Source organism: Talpa occidentalis, unplaced genomic scaffold (assembly GCF_014898055.3).
Source record: "Talpa occidentalis isolate TD23 unplaced genomic scaffold, MPIMG_talOcc4v2.1 talOcc4.12, whole genome shotgun sequence".
Classification (NCBI taxonomy): domain Eukaryota; kingdom Metazoa; phylum Chordata; class Mammalia; order Eulipotyphla; family Talpidae; genus Talpa; species Talpa occidentalis.
In genome coordinates this window covers 10584711-10604211 of record NW_023601212.1, presented here as the reverse complement: position 1 = coordinate 10604211, position 19501 = coordinate 10584711, and the positions used below count along the sequence as shown (strand labels likewise).

The following is a 19501-nucleotide window of genomic DNA, read 5'->3' as shown; positions in this document are numbered from 1 at the left end:
GTTTTAGGTATGAATTCAATAAATCTTATGAATCATTTTTCTATGTGACACTACTAACTACACTTTTGGCAAGAATATATAAAACCCAACACAGATATGAACACAGACCTGCCAAAACAACTGTACTTTCAATTCTGGTTTATAGTAATTCGATAATTGTGACTGCCATGCTTATTCAATTGTTTCAAAAGAAATACGACAAGTATTGCCCAATAGTGTTTGGACAGCTCCTCAAATGTGGGGAACAATGGGACTCAAGTGGCTCAGCAAGTGGAGCAGCATGGGCACCTGCACTGAGAGAGAGGAGACTGCTTCCATTTGCCGAGGCTAAATCCAGTTCAAGTAGCAAAGGCAGGAGAGAGTGTCTCACAGTTTTCTGGCAACAGTGATTTATACATGTACCCTTTGTCCTAACTTTAAGCCATCGATGGGGTAGCATTAGTATCCACTGGCCTCTATAAATGAATGTACTATAAACCATAGTGACTGCTGTGGTAAGTTAGTTTTTCTAAAGAATTTTCTCAACATCCATAGAAGGTGGGTAGCCAAAACTATTTGCTTAAATTTTCATTTTTCTAGAGGACATTACAAAAACAGGGTTGCAGAGATCAAAGCAATCAGAATGAAAAGGATGGATGGTATAATTCAGGTTCAGGAACAATGTCACACAAAATATTCTTTATCTGATCCAGTTCTTCAAAACCAATACAAAGGTCCCCCCAAAACTGGATCCATTCAATCCATAAGTATAATCTGACCTTTTATGTTCCAGGTTCATTTTTCTATCAAATGGTAATGTCAACCTGGGGTAAGGAATATGAATAAACATAGATAAAAGATCAGCCAGATTTGAACTAAAGGTTCCACTCAATTATTTATTCATTCACTCATTTCATTCAACAAACAGCTACTGAGGACCCTACTATAAAGATGGGCAGCACTCTGCTCACTTCAGCAGCACATATACTAAAGATGGGCAACACTGACAGATATAAAAACACAAAAAGGAGTGTCTGTTCCCTGCCTCCATAAAGGTCCATGGTATAGTCAGGAAAGTAAGGATCTCACAGAGCAGTGCTGAGTGTGATGATAGTAACAGCAGAGGCTGCTCAGGAAACTCACTTTGGAACACTGACTTGTTCCTGGCAAAGCTACACACTATGCCAGGGCCTTATCAAACAAAAGCATCATTTTCACAGGGAAGACTGTGTCTGGAATTCATGTTGATAGTTTTTTGACCTTCCAATTCAGAAGAGGACCACAAACACAAAGGCAAATGGCAACAGTTTTGACTTTTTGCTGCTACTAAGCACTGGGAAGCACATAGGCCTCTGGTGTTTCTCCTTAACTTCTGTAAGTGCCCTTCCAGATTATCATTTCAAGGTGGTCTACACAGCGTACAGCATAAGAACACAAAGGACCTTCCTTGGGGGCAGAGAATAAGAGTTGATGCTGATGAGGTTTATAAAGATATTGTCTCCCTCTGGTGTGAAGGCTGGAAAGGCTCACCACCAGCCTCTTAGACTATAGTTTCTCATTTGGGGTACAAACCTCCTCTGCATGATCTACCCCAGGCACACCTCTGCATGGCCCCTGTGACTTTTAAGGCAGTAGAGTCAATACAAACTTGAAGTCCATCCAGCCCACTGTGCCACAAGTTGCCTGGCAATGTATATCCAAATGCGGCAGGCTAATCTCGCTAATCTGGAACCAGGGTAGAATCTCAGACACTTCATAGTCCTTTAATCTAGAAATAACATGCTTTTCTCTCTTCAGTAAGTAAGAAAAGCCAATGAATCTGCAACTTTCACCACAAAACACTAGAGTTGATGGGGGTCAGGAAAGGAACAGAAGAGTGACCCAGGGCACTGTGTCTAATTCTATAGTTACAACCATATGAAGTCTGATTAGCTAAGCTGGTATTACAGTCACACTGCAAATCAGACAGGCAGGCTCCAGGAATACAGCTAGTAGCATATTCTAGGGCAATAAAATACCTTCTCAGTTTTGTAGAGGGGACAGTTAAGAGTATTATATCTTAAAAAATAAAAAAAAAGCATTATATCTAAAAACACCCATTAAAAATCAATACTTTGCTCTGACTCAATAGCTATTAAAACACATATTACTAAATGTGCTTGAAATAGAATCAACCTAAAAATCCATAATAGAAACAGTAAAGACAAAGTAAGACAACCTAAAACCCATAATAGAAAATAGTAAAGAGGAAGTGAGATTTACTAAAAGCCAGCTTTTCAAATTCCTACAGGGAAAAAAAAGGATTCAGTCCCTGAAGATTTGGGTAGAGGGCAGAAATAGATTTTGTGATGACGGATACAGACAATCTAATAGAAATCTACCTAGCCTTTGTAAAGTTCTAATTTATGGAAATGACAGCAGGTAGGAACACATTCCAGGTAGATCAAAAGATGCAAAGAAAACCACACAATTAGGAACCAAACCACAGGAGGGGATATTATTTAGCAAACTCTCACTAAGTGTTTTTGGAATATACAACCATTTCCTACATCAAACATTCTGAAATCAGTGGACCTTCCAAAATTAGATACCAAAGCAAGGAGGTAAAGCACTCCCTCTGTTCTGCTTCCCATGACAAAAACCAGCAGATATGAAAATGTGTGCAGGTGGAAGAAGAATTAGTCTAATCATGATTATCCAAGATATGTAATAAGAAATAAGCCATTTTAATTTAGAAAACAAACCCAGATAAGCACTATTATTAGCAGGCATGCTCCATCATGATCACCACTGGAGAAACTGGCTGGTTGGTTTATTCCACCAATGTGAGGCATGGGAAGTACAGGCCAACAGAAAGGAAAATGGTACCAAGACAGATTATCCCTGAAAGTGAGCTTCATCCTTTATGTGCTCTCAGAAAAGATATAGTAAGTGACTTCTATCTCGTGCATACCTAATACTTAGGATTTTCTTCTTATATTCCAGGGACATATACACCATGCCCAGTATAATAAGGTACTTGTTTCTGGAGCTTAAAATTAATGTACTGTAACCACCACCACCACTGTGTTGGCTCCATGAGAACTCTAACAAAATATCACTCTGTTTTTAATCATTTATTATGCCAAATAAAAACCAGCAGACTTTCTGCCCAACAGTATATCAGGACCGTCTGTCACCTCCATTCTAACAGCCAGCAGGCAAGCTAAAAGAAGAAAGGAAAACAAACCAAAAACAGCAACAAGCTTCTGGTGGAAAATGTCCAGAGATTGATGATCTGCTACCTGCTTAATAAAGAGAAGCTTTTTCTCCTATGGCAAACACACCTAACTTGAAAAATAAATTTTGAAAAAAGTTCAGTTCATTAAAACTTCATCATAGATGTTTCTAACCATGACTAGTTTAAGAAGAGCTACATTTTATTGTTTTCTTTGACACTAGGGATAGAAAAGCTCTCGATGAATGCCACAGGAGAGGTTCATTTATAGAAAATGAGTTTCCACTACAAACAAGCATTAAGTGTCTACCTCGTGAAAGATGCCACAGGGAAGGCAAGAAACGTGACCTCAAGTTCATCTAACTATAAAGTTTCTTCATAAAGTTAGTGTGCCTACCAGACGCCTACTGACCAATCTTTCCTCTTCACCTGCCTCCCTTCCTTTGTTGCAGGGTCAGTGGTAACTTAAACAAGTACCCCTCATATCCCACTGTGGTGTAAGTCCTCCAAATGGATCCACTGAAAATAACCCCAAAGGCATGAAAAGGTTAATGAAAAATTGCACAATTTTCTAATTGATAAACAACATGCTCCAATCATTAAACATGACTGATTACACACACACACTCCACAATCCTGTATTCTATGCTGGACTTAGAAACAGAAGGAACAGGGAGAAAAGGATGCCAGTGGAAATTTTGCAATCACAAAGAAAAACAATCCAACCCAGGAGGACAAAGGTGGCAAGGGAAAAAAAAAAAAAAAAAAAAGGTAGAGAAAGAAAGAGACTTAGGGAAACAAAGTTGTTCATCTCACTTCAGTAATTTACCTTTAGTATGTTCTTACTACATTCTGTGAAGGATTGGAAATCAAAATATTAGCCCTTCATCAAAGGTAACTTGAGAAGCCTGCCCTGAAGACTTCAACGTTAAACAGTTGGTATGTTCACCGTATATTTATTTTACAAGTATAAGGTTTATACTTAGACTTTACTTTTATTGAGAGAAAAACAGGCCTTTAATATACAGGCACCGCTTTCCCACCAAACTGCATTCAAGTGCCACTCCTCAGACCAATTACCTTGCACACAGAGCAGTACCGCTGTGTTCCTTTGTACATTCCCCATACAGGGCCTAGCAACTGTGAGCAATTATAGCCAACCAGCATATCACATGCATGCTGAGGACACCAGCAAAGCGGAAGTGCTTTAAGAGAAAATGCTTTTAAAATAACTTTTTTTTTTTTTTTTGAGGTAACACTAGTTTGAGGAAATAATCCAACCAAATCAATGAAGCAGTCATCAAGGAAAAAAACATGAACCTGATAGTTTTCACTATTTTAATTTGTCTCAAATTACATATGGGTGAAGGAAGCACCATAATCTCAGTGCGGAGAGTTGTTAAAGGTCTTAACCCAGCCATGGCGCAAGAGTGCCTCACACACTCCCCTCTGGAAACTGCAGCCCTCATCCCTGCAATCTGGCTTGCTCTCGCCCTGCTCCATGTTCCCATAGCACAAGTATCTGTTTTTTGCCCATCTTTTCCCCTACACCTTAAACTCCATGAGGACAGGAAATACTGATATTCTCAATGCCTGGCACAGAGAGGTGTTCAGAGTATATTTGCTAAATGAGTAAATGTTTCTAAAAAAATCTCATGAAGCCTTCATTTAAATAAGCCTCTATTTCACAAAAAATGCAAACTTTCATGATAAGAACAAATCTTTACATCAAAGCAAAAATAATTCTAAGACTCTAAAAAATATACTGATTACCACAAGGGGTTGGGGGAGAAGCGGCATCCAGGGGAGGGAAGGGTCTAGAGCGTAGGCACTGGAGTTTCGGTGGACGGAGACTGAAGCGTGGGCACCTGAGATGTGTAGTCCTAAATCCACAGTTACACAAACAATTAGCGAGTCAATAAAATTTGAGGGGAAAAAATAAAAATAAAACTTTACTGAATACTGTTTAAAAAAAATGTGCTTTTACTGTCACCAACAGATGGCACTGCCTTCACCTGCTGCCTGGGACTTGGGTTCAGCATGTAGCTCTGAAGCTGTGTTTCAAAATATACGAAGAAGAGAACAAAGTCAAAACATAAATACATTTGGACAGATGTATTTGGAAAAGAATACATGGAAAGAAACATGCAGTATTAAATCCAGTGCCACCACAAAAACAGTCCTCATGTTAAAAGCTTTAGGTAAATACAGGTGTACTTACCGCTGAGACTTAAGAACAAAGGGTCTTATGAACAATATGTGCTAACTAAGCTGTTCATAAGCAGAGGATGAGCCACATCAGCCTACTTTCTCTAGTTATGTTTGTGCTCTCCACACACATACACCCCTACCTCTTGCCGACTATTTTGGAAATCCTATTTCTGATTATCCAAAGAGTCAAGTTCAAGGGCAACTTATGACACAAGAAAATGTCCTATTTCACATTTCTTTCATTACCTGCACTTTACCTTAAAATGAAAAAAAAAAAAAAAAACCCTGAGAAACATCATTGATGAAACTAAACTACAGAAGGTGATTAGAAAATTTAGTTGTTGGGGCCTCCCTGGTGGCGCAAGGGGTTAAGACACAACCTATGAAGCAATCTGCAGCCACTGCAGCACGAGTTTGATCCCCAGCCAGGGAGGTGACCCAAATGGCACAGCAGACCTCTCCTGTCTCACCCGCTGCTTGCCTCAGGAGTGTGTTTCAGTCAATCTGCCGGTTCTGTTCCCAGCTCTGTGTCAGGTGAATCCTCTCACCCCCCACCCCCACCAACATCTCTGGCCTGTGCCCCAGCTCTTGTATGCATAAATAAATAAATCTCTTAAAAAAACAAAAAAAGAAAATTTAGTTGTTAGCAGGAACTTAAGTATTGAATACTGCATAAAAGTAATAATGAAGAGAAACAAGTCAAAATATGTTTTATACAATAAAGATCCATCACATGAAAGAAAAAATATCAAGCCAAAACCTTTCAGCTTTACTATTGTGGATTTACACCCTTGGGAAATCATTTGCATACAAAACCCAAACAGGGAAGGAAATATATATATTCATATAGCAACTCAGTATATACATCTAAGTTTTAAGTCAAACAGTAGCTATTCCACTTGAATTGGAATGAAGCTTAAATTACAACTCAAGAATGACGCACAGGATGCAATAGAAAAGGTCCTTGTAAGAATGCCAAAGCACATTATACCAACCTCACTTGAATTACTCAACATTTAAGAGCATCCCACAATTGTCCCACTCCATCGTACCCAAAACTGATGGGACAGTAATCTGACTCCTAGGTTTTATTTTAAAGAGTTTTCTTTTATGTTTAATTCAACTGAGCATTATATAGAAAGCCTTGCACACAAATGTCATGATAATCTCAGCAATCACCAAGTACAAAAGAAACAGAAATTAAAACATTCATGTAGGTACATAATGACATGCCAACAACAAAAAATGCTAGCGAAACACAACTGGAATCCAGAGGACAGTGGGATGAAGCAAAGGCTGCATACAGACAAAACAAGGACTGACTCTTACAGAATCAATGCAAAGTGCTAGAGTGGTGGGAATCCCACAGGAAGACTCCCCTTCAGCTTTAAGTGGAAACTCACAGTGGGGGTAATGGGGAGGTAATGAGACAGGGGACAGGGGAGGAGCTAACTTACAAGGCCAAATTAAGTGGATGAACAAAATGAAGCACAGAAGGTCACATAAAAAAAAAATACTAATTTGACAGAGGTTCACAGGAAGATGACTAAAATGAACAGTGGGGCCCAACTATGAGGTAGATTATCCCATAAGCCAATTCTGAAGGTGACAAGGGTTTGGGACAGAACAGCAGCAGCACTGGTGGGAAGTGATAAAAGAACACTAATGAAACTGCTAAATGTAGAAGTGACAGCAATCAAAAAAGGGCACTACCCTATGGAGGTTCAAGTCAAAAAGGTCAAATTCCATTTCTGCCACTTCACTAACTGTGGAACATTAACAAGCAAACGAGCCTTTCAAAGCCTGTTTCCAAACCCACCAAATAGGGGGTAATACTACACAGGGTGCAGGGAAAGTTTAAGTAAATGAGATGTGATATTTAAGTTGCATGGCAGATTATAGCAAACCAATAAATGTTCATCACTTTCTGAAACTTCTACAAAAACACTGTTGTCGGCAAGAAATTTTTGGAAATTAGCTAGCAAGGTTTAATTCTCATTTTTAAATCAAGCAATTATGGGGAATTAAACAAACAGCTAAATAAACCAATACTCTTCTAGCAATTCATCAGCCGACTCATCATTCCACAAACAAGGGCATTACTTTTTCCATTGTCCATTTAAACCAAAAGTCTTACAAATATAAACTATCCATAACCTAACAGCTTCTGTGTAATATCTCTGAGAAACAGACGGCATAATATGAAAACAAACAAAAACATCACCAGTTACCTACACAGAGATCTCCACCCAGAAAGATCACTTTAACACTGACTCCCATCTAAAGACTCCACGTGAAATAAGTATCTATTGTTAATAGCACTTTTAGTTATATTTGTAAACAACCAATTCATTTCTACTTGGCACTATACCATCAAATTATTGATTCTATCTTGACATCAGTGCAGGACCCAGAATAAGAAAGTGCTCTATCAACGATGCCATATCATATCTTAATATAAACTTGTTTCCTGAGTGCGACCTTACCTGAAATTAATGAAACACCTCAATTTTTCTTTCTAAATGGGTCCAGATTCAGAAAAAGGTTTCATTTTTAGTAACTACCTGACAGTGCCTGGTCATGGCAAAGCTTTAACCTGACCTTCCTCTTATGTTTCACCAAGTGGAAACAGTAACAGTTAAGTAACACACACAAAAAAAGTTGTGCTCCCTCTTTTCTACTTCTACTAACCACAATAACTGTCAGTAGACATTGCTACTGGCCCTCTTTTTAGAGGTGGACACGAAGGCTCAGGCTACCTATTGATCAGAATAGAAACAGCTCCCACACTAAAAACATCCCTTTCTGTGGCCATGGTTTTGCTCCTTCTGTGCTCTCTGTGTAAAGTCCTCTGTTTTCCCTTGTTATTAACTCATCCATCCTTTATGGCACAGCTTCCCAGAAACATCTTCTCTGTGATGGTGCTAATATTAGAGCTTTAAAACATTTGGCTGTGTGAACAAGTAAATGAACAGAAAGCCAGGATTCTGTGCTGAAATAAGCTCAAGTATAAGCCTCCGAAACTCACTCAGTAGCACATTCCCTCACACCCCACAGGGACTCAATAATTCCTTCCACTCAAAAAAAAAAAAAAAAAGAGAGAGAAAGGGGCAGAGAAGGAAAAGGGTAAGAGAGAGGAGGTACGGAAATCCCATTTCCCGTGTATATGAATATTGATTTGGAACTCAGAAATTTTTATGATACTTATATTGAAATTACCTCACCTATGCTTTACCACCGATGGTAATTTCTTGCAACACTACGAATTTTTGTTAAAAAATGTAAGACTCAAGATAATCAATTCTAAGGTACAAAGAACAATCTGAGTATCATTCCAATACAGATTAAAACTGAGCTATGTTTACTGTTAAAAAAGTTTTTAAAAGGATACTTGGTAAACTAAAATTAAACCCACCTTTCAATTTCATTTCTAAACAGGGAAAGACAAAAGTATATACTTAAATTTCTCCTATTTAAGAAAATGTTTTTAGTGTTTGCTTCGGCAGCACATATACTAAAGAAAATGTTTTTAAATTCTTTTCAATATAATCATTTCAATTATATTCAGGCTCTTTGCTAACACTATTTCCCTAGAGGCCAAACTTCCTAGACACCCAAAAGCCAACAGAGGGCCCAAACAAAAATCTCTTCCCTGTGCCCAATCACTCCAGCCATGCTCTCTCTCACCCGTCTCTTTCTGCTCCATCCCTCAGGATTTCCATCCCAGTGCTAAGGAAGTCTATTTTTGGCAATGTCTGGATCCTGTCAAATAGAAAAGAACTGTGACAAGGCAGACTTCCAGATGACATTGCTTGCACCTAGCACAAACTACCTTTCTTCTCCATTCATACCCAGGTCTAAAAAAGAATACAAAATTGGTTAAGTTTTCCAAGTGTCTGAACACAATGGGTAGAACACAATGACTTACAGTGTTGTCAATGACACTGATATTACCTATTTACAGACAGTAAATCGCACAGAAATGCTGTTAGACAGCCCAAAAAAAAAAAAGCATAAAGAAGGTGATTTGGCATCAGAGGTAAGTACTAAGTACAGAGGTTTGAGTACTAAGTCCAATCCTGAGACCCTAGACAAGTCATTTAAAAGCCTCTACACATTTTTTTAAAAAACATCATCTGTCTTCCCTGAGGTAAGGATAAAATGCAACTTACAAGGAAAGCATTTGTTATATGGTAACACACCAAATGTCTTATCAATGTTAATGATTACTGAACAAATCTCATGTAATCGACATTCCAATGTGCTCCCACTAGCTTCAAGTCTCAACTGAGTTCTACAAATCTTTTCCAAGGGGGCAAGAAAGGAAGAAAAAGATAATCAAGCCAGAACAGTCTATGATGTAAGTAAAGAAACCTGCGCCTTGTGTATCTAATATGTTGTCCCTAAAGACCATTCTAAAACAGGAGCACCGAAAATATTTGCACAAAAGCAGCAGTGCCTGAAAAAGCACATAGTCTCCCAAGGGGAAGATGTTCACTGATATGTGTAAGAATAGTATTACTTCCTATTTGGAATGCGGTTTGTTTGGTTTTCTTTATCAGGTCTGTCCTTAAAAACAGATGATAAAGGAAAACAGCAGCCTCCAGTGATGGCTGCAATACAGTACTAAAATATAAACTGCAAGAACAAAGGCTAAAATAGGAAGTCGATGGAGACTGTGGATACAAAAAGCACACTCAAAACCAAATGCTTTGAAAACATGAAGAATCTATAATTTGAGTGTAAATAAGTACCGATTTTTAGATAATTCAAAGGGAGATGACTGGTAATGTTGGCAAGACTAGATAAAGCAAAAAAGTAAGTCAGTAATAAGCCTTTCTATTTCAGCTAAAGGAAGATTAAATGTAACTCTCTTTACAATACTAGGGAACACAAACACAGAAAAAAACAAAAACATTTTTATTAGTACCTCCAAATCCTACAAACTGCCCCAAATGCTCCTCACATGACACATGCTAGAATAGTTCCAACTCATTATAGGAAAAAAATATCATGTATGTACTTTAAAGACAAAAGTTTTAATAGTATACTATGCAAATGTATTCTTAGTTAACAGATTTTTACATCATTACTTAGATACTTTCATTTGCTATCTAAGCTATAAAGCTTGGCCTGCACAGGTTTATCATTTAGAGTCAAGTAAGTTCTTTGTGCTCATACTTACAGAAAGTTCAACAATACCTTTTAAGTCAATCAGGTAAATCTTACATAGCTTCAAAATACAGCTTTTTAGGAGTAAACCCTATATATATACCCTGTATGATTCAGAGCAAACAAAACCCTTAAAGTGAAAGGCTATATAAGAAATTCTGTAATTCACTCACTCTTAAAATATTTGTGAATTCTGCATTAGGAGCTAGACACTGAACAAAGACTGGTAGACAATTTCAAGAAATTCAGAATCTACTAGGGAAGGCAGACAATTTTGTATAACCAGGGCTATAAAAAACACATTACAGGCCAAGACAGTAACAAAATTATAAATTAACAGGGAAGAAATCAAAATCTTCACAAGAAAAAGAAGAAGAGGGGTGGGGGTGCAGGCGGGCACTGTGGAAGGTGATGGAGGACTGTGGACACTTTGGTGGCAGGAAAACTATGGTGACCATACCTTAGGGAGAAAATCCTATATAGTGAAAAAAAAAAATAGACAAGAATGTTTAAAAAAAAATAAACACCTCTGACCCTTACTTCACACCATAGACAATGAAAGTTACATTGAAATGAATATGACCCCTAAATGTTAAAACTATAAAACCTGTAGAAGAAAACATAACAGAAAATCTTTGTGACTTCAGATTTATCAAAGATTTAACACAAAACATATATTAATTATAAAAGAAAAAGTGAAATTTAAAATTCAGAATTTAAAATCTTTGCTTTCTGGAATATTTTTAAGAACATAAAATCATAAGCTGCAGATTCACAGGAAATAATTACAAATCTGTAGCTGATAAAGGATGTGTATACAGACAGAATATATAAAAAATTCTTACAACTCTGTACGATGGCAAGTAACACAATTAAGGGGGCACAGAATGGAGGCTAGTGGCAAATGATGTGAACAGACATTTCACCAAAAAAGTCATATGGATAGCAAATCAGCATGTAAAGAAATGCTTATCACCACTACCACTAGGGAAATAAATATTAAAACTAAAGTGAGATACCTCTATCTATCCACTAGAATGGCTAAAATTTAAAAGACTGACAATAACAAGTGCAGCAAGAAACAAATGAACTCCGATGTACTGCCTAAAGAAACAAAAAATGAAACTTACAATTTGGAAAACTGGGTAGTTTCTTGTAAACTTAAATACACACTTACCAGCAACCCCAATCTTAGATAATCACTCCAGAGAAACAGAAAAAGTATGCACACAAAATCCCATATGTGAATGTTTATAATGGCTTTTGTCATAACTACGGAAAAAAGGAAATAACCCAAAGCCTATTTTTAAGCTCTATGGTGTATGTATATAATGAAATACTTCTCAGTAATGAAAAGAAACAAACTACTGCTACATCCAATAACATTATGCTAAGTAAAAGAACCAAACTAAAGGCTACATATTTATGTCTCCATCTGTTATCCTGAAAAATGCAAAACTATCAGGATGTGAGAAATCAGATAGCCTATTGCCAGGAGAAATAATTGACTGCAAAAGGGCACAAGAGACTGTTACGGGGTGATGGAACCCTTCACTCTCGACTGTGATGGTGATTACACAACATACATTTGTCAAAACTCAAGTTGAATGTTTCCAAAATGTTAATTTTACTGTACATCAGTATATCTCAACCTGACTTTAGCAAGCTTAAAAAAAAAAGCTTTACTACATATTTTCATATGCAACCTGAGCCATTAACACAAGACATAAGCCCTATTTTTGTGAACAAATCATGAGCTATTACAAAATTATAAAATCATTCCTTTATAATCTTAACTCTAATTACATTTACATGTTCAAAAAAAAGGGTACACAAGATAATTTCTTTCTAATGAACTAATCATTTCTTGTCCTTATTTCACTTGATAAAAATTGAGACTTAAATGCAGACTGAAAATAGCTCAATCTGAAGCACAATGGGAGAATACAGGATTCTTGGTCAAGAACATGAATACTAATATCAAGATGTCAAGATTCAAATTCCAACCTTGCCAGTAATTGCTATGCACAGAGTTATTGAAGAACTGAATGAGATAATATTTTATAAAATGTCTAATACATATTAAGTATGTCTGCTATCTTTTTAACACTTCTTATTGGTTTACTTAAAGAAACACCTTTCCAAGTTTCATCTTTCAATATTTCCTACCGTGAGTCTTAGAATTTTATTTTGCATTTTATAAAAAGGGCTCAACTTCATTTTTTCATTCAAGTCTCTGTCACAATCATCGAGAATATAGGCATACAAAATAGAAAGGGGAATATAGGGGAAGGAAAACTATTTAGTGTGCACCTTCAAATACCCCAGCCAACAGGTGCTTTATCTGCATTGTCTTTTGTTCCTCCTACGGGGAACATACAGAGAAACAAAAGACCTACATGAAACTTTCCACAGGTGGCCTTCTTTTTAGGATACTGGATTGGTGCCCAAAAGCAAATGTCTCATTAAAATAAAATTCATGTTTAGAGAGATGAAACTGTTGTAAGGAACATTTGTAACAAGTCAGAAAGTAGTATGTTAAGAATCACAATAAAGGATCCTCACACCAGAAAACTTGGAAATCTCCCCATCTTCCTTTAGGTTAAAATCATGACTTTGGTTACTTCTAAAACCATCAAAAAAACAGTAAATGACAAGATCACAGTGGGGTTAGAATTCTTGGGCACCTACTCCATGTTTAACTACGGGGAAGAGGGAAGAGTTCATGGCAAAGAGAGCTATTCTACAAATTTCTTATAGTTCCTAATTCCTCACAGATCCTCCAAGGCAACACGCAGTCAAAGAAGTGGTGAGAAGTAACAAGAGAACTGCATCAGGAGTAAACTTACCTGCATCGCTTTATTCTCTTTAAGGTCCAACCCAAACACATTGTGTCGCTTCACCTTAAAGAAATCGGCATCAAGTCCATCTTCCTCCTCTTCATCTCTGTCCAAGAATTGCACAGGAACTTCCTTGAGCTTCTGTGCTTCCTTAGTGTTAGGAACAGGCTGAGGTTGCACGCCTAGTTTCTCTTTCATTTTTCCTTCTACATCTTCATCCTCTTCTTCCTCTTCATCACTGACATCACTAGTTGGTCTGTACTCAGGCCCTTCTGGTCGTTTGCCACCTTTCTGAAAGATAGACATCTTCTCATTGAAGTAGGCTCTAAATTCTTCCACTTCGTCACTGGTGAGGGAGGGAGCCCTTGGCTCAGTTACTTCATTATGTTGGTTAACTACCTTGATGGGTTGTTTTTGCATTTTCTGAAGAAACCTTACCCGTGGTGCCACAGCAAGACCAAGAGACCTTAAAATGGGAAAATGGAAATAATTATCACAATACTCTGATTGTTTATGGGCATCATGAAACAGTTACTCAAGAGCTGAGATCTATTCCTGGAGCTATTCTGTAAAGAAAATGTTCCTCAGAGATACAACTCAATCTTGATAGGCTGGATGATCCAAAAGGCAATCCAAAAAACACTGAACACCTTTTTCTGCCTTCCCAGAACTTCACAAATAAAAAGCAAAGGTCTTGAACAGTAAACAAGTAAGACTGAAATTTTTGGCAACAAAATGCCCCTACCGATGATGATAACCTGTGCCTCTCCTGTATGGTAATACAGGATAGAACTTCACGTGGAACACAAAAATCAGTGAAGAACCTCAATCTTGAATTGTATTCAGAAGTGGAAACATTAGAGACTGTAACATAAACAGACAAGCACCGAAAATGTATTATCCAAGGTATGTGGTTTTCTATCTATTATCTCAACAGACGGTGGTCTTACTCTTTCATCTAACAATTTAAAGAGTTCTAAATGTTACAACTGATAAACCACCTGTAATACTAAACTCACAAATCAACACAAAGAATAGAAAACAGCAGCTCACCCAGATACATGTTATTACACTCAATTGAAATAAAGATAAAAGTGCTCAAATTCCTGGAGAGCAAACCAAAGACCTTGCTTTGAAAACACATATTTCATCACAGATTAGGAAATTTCATGCCAACACTTTAAGTATGATTAACATCAAGAATGCTTTTATAGGATTTTGTCAATACTTGTCCAACAGGTAGGACCCAGAGATACTCCTCCAATGGTATATCAAAAAGACAAGAAACACGGTGTTGGCAGAGAGTGTGGAAAAAAGGAAAGCCTTGTACATTGCTGGGGAGGATGTAGCCTGCCATAGTCACTACTGAAAACAGTATGCAGCATCCTCAAGATGAAAATGCAGTATAACCAACGATCCTATTTCTGGGTATATACCTAAGGAATACAAAAACATTAATTCAAAGAGGTATATGTACCTTTATATTCAATAAAGCACTATTTTCAATAGTCAAGATATGAAAACAACCTTAGTGCCCAATGACAGATGAGCAGATAAAGATGTGAAATAAGCCAAAAGGAAAAAAATATATAGGATGGTTTCACTTATAAGGAGGAATGTAGGGGAACCAAATAAGGGACCAGGAAAAAAAATAATTATAATAAATTATAATCAAAATTAACACTTAACTATTAATGAGAGATACTTTGCAGGGGAGGGGTAAGGAGAGGGATCAAAACAGGGGAGGGAATGTGTTCTTACACAAGGAACTATGGTGATGGTGCATGGGAGAAGTGATGGTGGGAATTTTACAGGTACTATATCTAAGTGAGAGGACAAAGCATGCATTGTACAAAAAGGAAGAACGATGTAAAATACATATAAAATAAAAAGATTATTTAAAAAATTTTAAATGAAAATTTAAAGAAAAAAATTTAATGGGCACTCCTACTTTATAGCTGAAAAGGTTATAAAAAAAAAATCCTAAAATTACTAAGTTAACACAAGAGCAAGAGTTCCATTTTCATGTAATAGTAACCTAGTTACCAAACAGGGACATTTTGCCATGGAAAATGTGAGTACCTGCAAAAAAACACCAAGAAGACACAAAGAACAACAGGCAGTAAGCAGTATGGGAACCAATCTAAAATAAGGGAAGAACTGACAAAAGAAACTAGCATTCAAAGCATAAAAAGACTTGTCTGTGGTAACTGGCCAACATTTCAGAGAGCAAGAGGAATACAGACTATTTAAAAGATTTCAAAGAATGCTTATCAACTCTTCTCCATTTCCTTTAAAGCCAAATTACTGCCAGTGAAACTTTAAGGAATGTGTGTAAGAAACTTCTTCCTGACAACAAAAACTAAACACACTCAACTAGTTCTTTATACTTTATAAAATCATTTTATCTGCAGGCCTTTAAAGACAGAATGGCTTAAAGTAGGGCTCTCAGACCCAGATTTGAGATAAATTCCCTCTTGAAGATTCACAAATTACACAAATCCAACCACAATATCAATACTTACTGAGCATATTCAGGCATAGATAACTTGCTCACATTAAATACTTCTTTATCCTTCATCAGATACACAGAACGTATGTAGGAAACAAAGCACTGTAAAAATAAAAGGTTTAAATATATGACATAGGTAGTCAGAAATGGAAAGTGAATTTAAACATACATAAAAGAAAATTAATCAAAATGGATTCAGCAGTAGTGAAAAACCTCAAGATAGCTGAGCAAATCTCTTCCACAAAAAGAAAAAAAAGAGCCTACATTTTTACAATTATAATATCAGAAACTTTAAATTTGGTTTCCAATTCATCACAGAATATCACCTTCTTAAAATAGCTATTCTAGAAGTTAATACCATTTAGTTGTAACACAGTACAATGGGAAAACATGGGGTTTAGAATAATGCAGATGATAATGTGAGTACGTATTTTACTAGCTGAGCAAGTTACTTGCTTCTCTATTGAACGGAGATAGTAACAATTTCTACTAAGTGTTATGAGAATTAAATGATATAATGCATGTAGAATACCTGGCATATCTTCTGGAATACAGTAAATTCCAATAAAAACTAGACATTAAAAATTATCATTTTAGTAGTCAAATGATAAGTTTTCTAATAATATAAAGTCTTACTGTATTTAATTAAACGAACCTTAAAATCACATCAAGAAAAGTTTACACTTAAAGCTTTTCCTTTTCTATTATAATCTGAAGTAATTCATCATTATAATTTCAACTAAATGTCATCAACTTTTTTTTTTTTTTTTTTTTTTTTTTTTTTTTTATAGAGGCATGTTTTATTTTTATTTGTTTGTTTGTTTGTTTGTTTATTTATACATGCACTGGGTACAGTCAGAAGCGCGGGAGGGTGAGAGAATTCACCAGAGCCAGAGCGGGGAGAGAACAGGCAGAAGGACCGAAGTACACTGCTGAGGGGAGCAGCGGGCGGCAGGAGAGGTCTGCGCGCCATGTGGGACCCTCCTCCAGTGGCCGGGGAGCAGCCGGGGATCGAACCAGCGCAGCAGAGGCGGCGGGCAGCTTCGCAACCCAGCGCTCAACCGCTGCGCCACCGGGGAGGCCCAATGTCATCAACTTTTAATATATTTGTTCTGTTTGTATTTAAAAAAAAAAAAAAAAAAAACCTACCTTTATGCCAAGAATGATACGAACCAAAATTGAAACATGGTCCTAATTCTTGGTCAGTTTATAAAATAATATCAGACAACAAAAATGATGAAGCACATAGAAGCAAATGTTTAATTATACTTTGTAGTGTATATTTAGTTCTTATTTCCCATATTTCCTAAACTTCACACACGTTCTCTAATTTTAACTAATACTTTCTTCACTCCTTTCCCCATCTCCAGAGGTATCAAAAACAATGCATGGCTCCATCTCAAAAGTAATTTTTTCCCCTTCAAAGGTCCACAAGAAATCACCTCAGTTGCTTATCATTTTGTTCTATCCAGATTATAATCAAAAACTAGAAAATCACTTTTATGAAACTAGATAGCTTGCTGCTGCTGGCAACACAGCTAGCTAGCCATTCTGCTAAACCATGCGTGACACCCAATAAATCACATCATTTATTTCAATGTGCTGTCCTATAATCTTTGTTCCGGGAGACTCATTTGATGTATTCAAAGGGCCAGCATAACAACATTCTTTCAATATTTCATCTTTCCTGATTAATGATTGCATGACCTCCCAGCTATACAGTAAGTCACAACATATCAGAATTCAAGTCGATTTTTAAAGGTACATACTATTTCCAAAGCTTCTAAGAGATTCAACTCCTAACTTGAAGTGTATCTGCTAGACACAACATACATGCAAATGTTTGCATGCCCAAATACATGCTGAAAAAATTCTAAAAGAAAAAAAAAATTATCAATTTGTTTAAAGTTCCTTTTCTTTAGATTTCAGGTGAAGTGAACTTATACAAGTCCAATTTTGTAATTTTGCATAGTTCACTAATTAGTCATCTTCTATTTTGAATTTAATTTCTATTGATCTAACATGACAGTTCTGAAAAATCAGACCTGGATATGAATCTCAAGTCTGCTGCTTAATGGTCATGCGACCCGGACAACTGTAAACTTTCTTAAGCTACTACATACTCATCTATAATATAAAGTAATGATCACCTACCTCATGGGTTGAAGAAGATTAAATAACATGACTCATATCAAACTGTCATGGACTAAAGGCACATCATGGGCTAAATGCCAAGTACGAATAGTAAGCACTCAAATTTTCGTTTTCATTCTTAATGTTATTTTAAGCACAGAAATGATAATTTGATATAACTGAAGTTTTATTTAAATAAACCTTTGCTGAGGATATCCACTTCAAAATCACAACATAAATGCATAAGTACTGACTCTTTCTGCTCTGGCGCCTCTGTCTATTCAGGAAGCCCTCTCTCTAGCTCCTCTCTGTTCTTCTTCCTAGTCCTTCCATCTAGTGAAATGCAATCTATTCTCTAAGCCACCCCCCCCAAGTCACTGCTGATGCACTATGGGAGACACAATGTAGACAGATGTGTTTTGTTGAACTTGTAACCACAATATAAATAAAAGACTGATGAAAATAAAGCGCTTCATGACATGCATGCAAATATTTCTCAAGTCAAAAATTGGATAGTTCTAAACACAATCCAAAAAAATTCCACATCTTCCTTCTCAAAAGAACCTACCAAGAACTGAAATGGTAAGTTTACCCAAAAGTAACATGTCTTCGTGTATTTGCTAATCAAGAGAGTTTCCAAGTCCAGGAAAGTAATTGGGAAATATTAAGTCATATTTATAGATCAAAATTTCATCCCTAAAGACAATTTACAAAAGGTTCTATGCTTTCTAGAAATTTAACCTAAAAGAAGATCTAAGAGTAAAATAAAGTGGAGTTACAGACTTTATTGAAGCAATCAAAAGTTAATAACTTTATCAAGTATAGTAGAAAACAGATCACTGTGCACTTAATATTTGAAAGGACTTTTCCATATGTCTGACACTATGGACAACAGATATCTTTTCAATGTTTCCAATTATATATGTCATAATGCTATGTAACTTTTTTAAATGTATGTAAAATAAACTTATCTGAAAATTATACTATTTGAATATTTGAAGCATAACCATGGCATTGAGAAGTAACAGACAATGATAAAATTTAAGTTTATTACATGCTGCATTCCAATAAAGGCATCCAATTGAAAAATGACTTACCCTTTGAGCTCGTTCTTTTAAATCTTGATCTTGAGCTAAAAATGATTCCAATTTTTTCTGGACGTCTATAAGTTTTTCTGGATTGATTCTTTATAACAAGAAGATAAAGGTTAAAACTAAGACATCTCAGTTTTAGACACTGAAAATAGTATACAGCATTCTATTTTCTCAGTATTATTTTTAAATCTATTACATCATTTATCATCTATGAGCCAAATTAGACTGAAATCACACAAGACATAAATTTGACTCTCTTGCGTATGAATAATGCAGGGAAAGAAATGAAAGATCAGACATTTTCTCTAAACACTGCATGCTGAGTGAGTGAAAGATATTTAGG

The 19501-nt window shown here is 36.4% G+C and overlaps 1 protein-coding gene across 1 annotated transcript in view; it reads right to left on the bottom strand.

The window, feature by feature from the left end:
• Positions 1–19501, bottom strand: part of DDX10 (DEAD-box helicase 10) — a 219261-nt gene that overhangs the window by 162776 nt on the left and 36984 nt on the right. Inside the window, exons 11-13 of the mRNA XM_037505225.2 lie at positions 19162–19249; positions 15945–16033; positions 13429–13885 (exon numbers count right to left, since the gene is read on the bottom strand). Of these exons, the coding sequence (XP_037361122.1) occupies positions 13429–13885; positions 15945–16033; positions 19162–19249 (634 nt within the window). The remainder of the gene's footprint in view (positions 1–13428; positions 13886–15944; positions 16034–19161; positions 19250–19501) is intronic.